This window comes from Centruroides sculpturatus, unplaced genomic scaffold (assembly GCF_000671375.1).
Source record: "Centruroides sculpturatus isolate CEXI.00-Female unplaced genomic scaffold, Cexi_2.0 scaffold1826, whole genome shotgun sequence".
NCBI lineage: Eukaryota > Metazoa > Arthropoda > Arachnida > Scorpiones > Buthidae > Centruroides > Centruroides sculpturatus.
The window spans coordinates 53,057-57,126 of NW_019386075.1; the positions used below are offsets into that span (position 1 = coordinate 53,057).

Below are 4,070 nucleotides of genomic sequence, written 5' to 3' on the forward strand. Positions count from 1 at the left end.
CTTAAATCTCGAAATATTTGACATTGATGATATAACAGAAACGACGATGGTAAGAGATAAATAATAGCTTTAACGTACGAAATTCTATACGATTGTGAAAAAATCTCATGCTATATCTTTCAGGATTTCCGAATGCACATGTATCAAACAGAACAATGGAAGGATCCCAGACTGAGACTTGAAATGTTGAACATAACAAATTGTAAAGTACTTCCTCCGAAAGCTGCAAAATCTATCTGGATACCAGATTTGGTTTTTGACAATAGCAAATGGGGGCAACTTTTCCAGTTTTCAATTCCGAATACAGCAATCACAATATATCAAGACAATACTATTGAAAAGATATCTAGGTTTGATTTTTTAATGTTAATCTTGGTAAAGATATTGTGATTATTACGTTTTTAAGTCCATTTATATGTATTCTATATACAGTCAATATATTTCACTACAGACTCTTTTAAATTTTCGCAGTAAATTTTAACGAATTAACTGTTAATAGATAAAGTGATCCCTCAGATATGCTGTAATGTTCTTGTGTTCTAATTCAATGATACGTTCCACAGATATTGGATATCAAAATTCTGAAATTTCCCTATTATTTTGTATAAGAAACACTTTGAAACAATTTAGTATCACGATCACCAGTGTATCATGTGAATATGCTACGCTAGTATAAGGTCTGCAAGAAAAATTTTTACTTTATCTCGCGGGTGTCGGAAGGTTTTTTCGCTAATGAACTTAGAGAATAATAATCATAATACAGCGAAACCTCTGAACTATAGCCTAAAACAAGAACATGAAAAATAGACATTGTTTAGAAATTGGATGTTACTTTGTAATTTTACTTTTTACAGATACAGTTTTCGAGTGTCATGTCCCATGAAACTTCATTATTATCCATTTGATATTCAGCATTGTGTTTTCAAAATATGTTTCCGTAAGAATGATGTTTTAATTTATAATTTAAATGAATAATTTAATGTCTTTCTTAATAGTAAATTCATTAAACTGTTTACAAGAAAGTTTTCCAGGATGTGTATTAACTATTGTTTTCTCACAGTAACCAGTTCAAATGAAGAGGCATTGTTAGAGTGGGCAGGTTCTAGAGATAGTCCTTATAAAAATTATGGACCGAGTGTTATTTTTACAGAAGATATTCAACCCCTTAAGTATGAAGTGAAGATGCCGAAAGCTCGCAAAGGAACCGAGATATATATTGGTGGTAAGTAAAAATGACTATATTGAAATTCAAGTGTAGATTAATATTGTTTTTTCTATGACCTGGAAGTTTTAGTTACTTGGCTGTACATTTTACTTTCATTCGCCGCCTAACTGGCAATATAATTAATGTTTACGTACCGAGTAGTTTGGTAGTGGTTCTTTCGTGGTTATCATTCTGGTTGGACGTGAATTCGGTTCCCGCTCGAATCACACTGGGAGTGACGTCCATCCTGACACTAATTACTCAAGTGGTACAATCCAGATCGTACAGTCCACCCGTTAACTACGTCAAAGCTTTGGATATTTGGTTATTTGCCTGTACCTCATTCGTAACTGCTTCTTTAATAGAATATGCATTAGCCCATCAACTGACAGATCCTAGTTCACAAGTACGTTGAAAACATTACAGTTTTTGAAAAATTCAATAGTATTAAGTATGTACTGCTTATTTTTTAAAATGTATTTTGCAGAAACGTGAGTCATCTCCCAGTAAATCCAAAGAAAAACAAACTGACAAGCGTAGTAATTCTAAGGAGAAACTAATTAATACTTATCGACTTCTCCCATATAAACCGCATCAATAAAGGTGAAGGAAACAAATGCAATTTATTAAAAATTTTATTTAATTTATAAATATTTAATTAATGTAATGAGTTATTGTTTTTCTGGTAATGACTTCGGTTATAATAAATTCTGCACGTGTCTGTAACTATATTAAATTACTTGGCTTTCGGTGAGGTACGAACCCACTATCAGTGTTTAGTAGTGTTATTAAATTTAATAAATCTCTACGTTAGAATTTAAGTTAGTTTGTTTCTGTCTGAAATATCAAAAAGTAATCAATCGATTGAAGTGTACACTTTTCGTGTATAAATAAAACTAAACCTTATGGAAAAATCCCAAGTGAGACTGAATAATCGCTGTATCTAGGAGCATAGAACATTTTCCTCTTATGTTTGAATAGCAATATAACTTGTTAAATACTAAAATTAATTGAGTCAGAGCGTTGTCAATTCTCTTATTTGTGGCTTTTATGTGGCTCGTTCGTACTCAAAATTTGATGGACCGATTTTGATAAAACTTTGCCATTTTTCATTGATTAAGACGAGGAATTCAAAACCATATTTATAAAATGGGTCCGAAACTTCCTTTTCGAGTTAAAAGTGACAAAAATGTTCATGCACCCTGACGCGATTGGGAGCACCTAACAAAAAAATGAACACGAAAAGACCATCAAAACGCAAGAAAACATTTGTTCAATCTATATTTTAATATGTTAATATTTAACTAAAGTACAGTATGTACTATCTTTTTATTAGGTATAAATATATTTACTAAAGTAACTTAATTAAACAGAAAAACACAGCGAGAACACACGTTGAACGCCTTATATGAAACTAGTGTGAAAATTAAACTTGAATTTTCAGAGATTTAATTAAGATCGTTCGGATTACAACCCGCTCTAAATTTTCTATTATGGCTATAAAAATTCTATACTTTAAGTATACTTTCATATAGTTAACACTAAGTTTCTATTCATAGAATTTCTATTAATGATACCCTGCTTATGACAGTTCACTTTACGACCACTCCTTTTCAGGAGTCGATTACTTTGTAAAATCAGCTCGTGTCTAAATTATTACTATACAGTTTAGTATTAATTCATTATTAATATAAAAAGTTATAACTGGTGAAGCGTGAGAGACAGTGTGTCAGATTATAATCAATGACACTATTCTGTCGATACCTAGTAACCATGAAATTACGGAATCGATTTTAACAAGTTTTCTGTGCGAAACTCGATCATATTTAGGTGTGAAACTGGTGAAAAAAATCAGAACCACCTCGTTTGTCAGGTGCAAACACGCGACCAATTATCAGGTTTTAGTAGTTTTATCCACTCGGCCATTGTTAGGCAACGATAAAATATAGATACGTTATCCATGAATGCGTAACAGTGATGAAAATTAAAATAAAATAAATATATTTATTTCATTATATTGGAAATGGTATAAAATAAAAGTATATGTGAAAAAGTTATACATGTAATAACTTTACATCGCTTTCATTTATATGCTGTATAAGCTGTAAAAATCTATATTTATATAAGAGAAACCTCTAAGAACGGCCACCTTCTAACAGTGGACAATTTACACAAACTTTTAAACATAAATTCAGATAACACAACTTTTAAACAACGGCCATTATTCTTGTACCCATCACTGACTGTTATTCAGAGGTTTGAATGCAATAAAACTTTTAATATTTTAATATTAAATAAATATTTTAATAAAACTTACTTTAAAAATTGTTTTATTATAAAGAATAAAATACGCCAAGTTTCTTTATAATTAATATACAGGAGACCGGTTGTAACTACCTCATTGTAAGTTAGAAGATTATCGTTACTTAAAATAAAATTTAGTACTATAAATTGAGGTTGACTACGAAATAAAGTAAACACAGGAAACATGAACAATTGATTTTCCGGAATACTCCGACAGATGGCGTGCGAAGATTTTCTACCTGAAGTTTGAAGATCCATATCAGCGTTCAGTGTTTGTAGTGTATGGCACTGGCATGTTTCTGCATTGCTACATTGGAAACTTCGCTCAAAAATAACAGCTGTATTTTAAATTTATTATATGTAAGTAGCGTAATTGTACTTTCTACAGTAATATACTGATATAAACCTTACACGATACAGTTTTAAATAGTATTTCTTATTTCCAGAGAGTTATGAGTGTTTCTCTGGTTAGCAACGCGGCCATTAACTTGAAAATACTTCGATTAGCCAGCTGATTTGGGCTGATGATAATAGTGAAGATAAGACATTATGTAACTGTCGT

The 4,070-nt window shown here is 31.0% G+C and overlaps 1 protein-coding gene across 1 annotated transcript in view; it reads left to right on the forward strand.

Moving 5' to 3' along the window:
* Positions 1-1,805, forward strand: part of LOC111613439 (glycine receptor subunit alpha-4-like) — a 5,344-nt gene extending 3,539 nt beyond the window's left edge. The window contains exons 6-9 of the mRNA XM_023354797.1: positions 124-350; positions 996-1,169; positions 1,289-1,610; positions 1,692-1,805. Of these exons, the coding sequence (XP_023210565.1) occupies positions 124-350; positions 996-1,169; positions 1,289-1,610; positions 1,692-1,805 (837 nt within the window). The remainder of the gene's footprint in view (positions 1-123; positions 351-995; positions 1,170-1,288; positions 1,611-1,691) is intronic.
* The last annotated feature ends 2,265 nt before the right edge of the window (positions 1,806-4,070 follow it).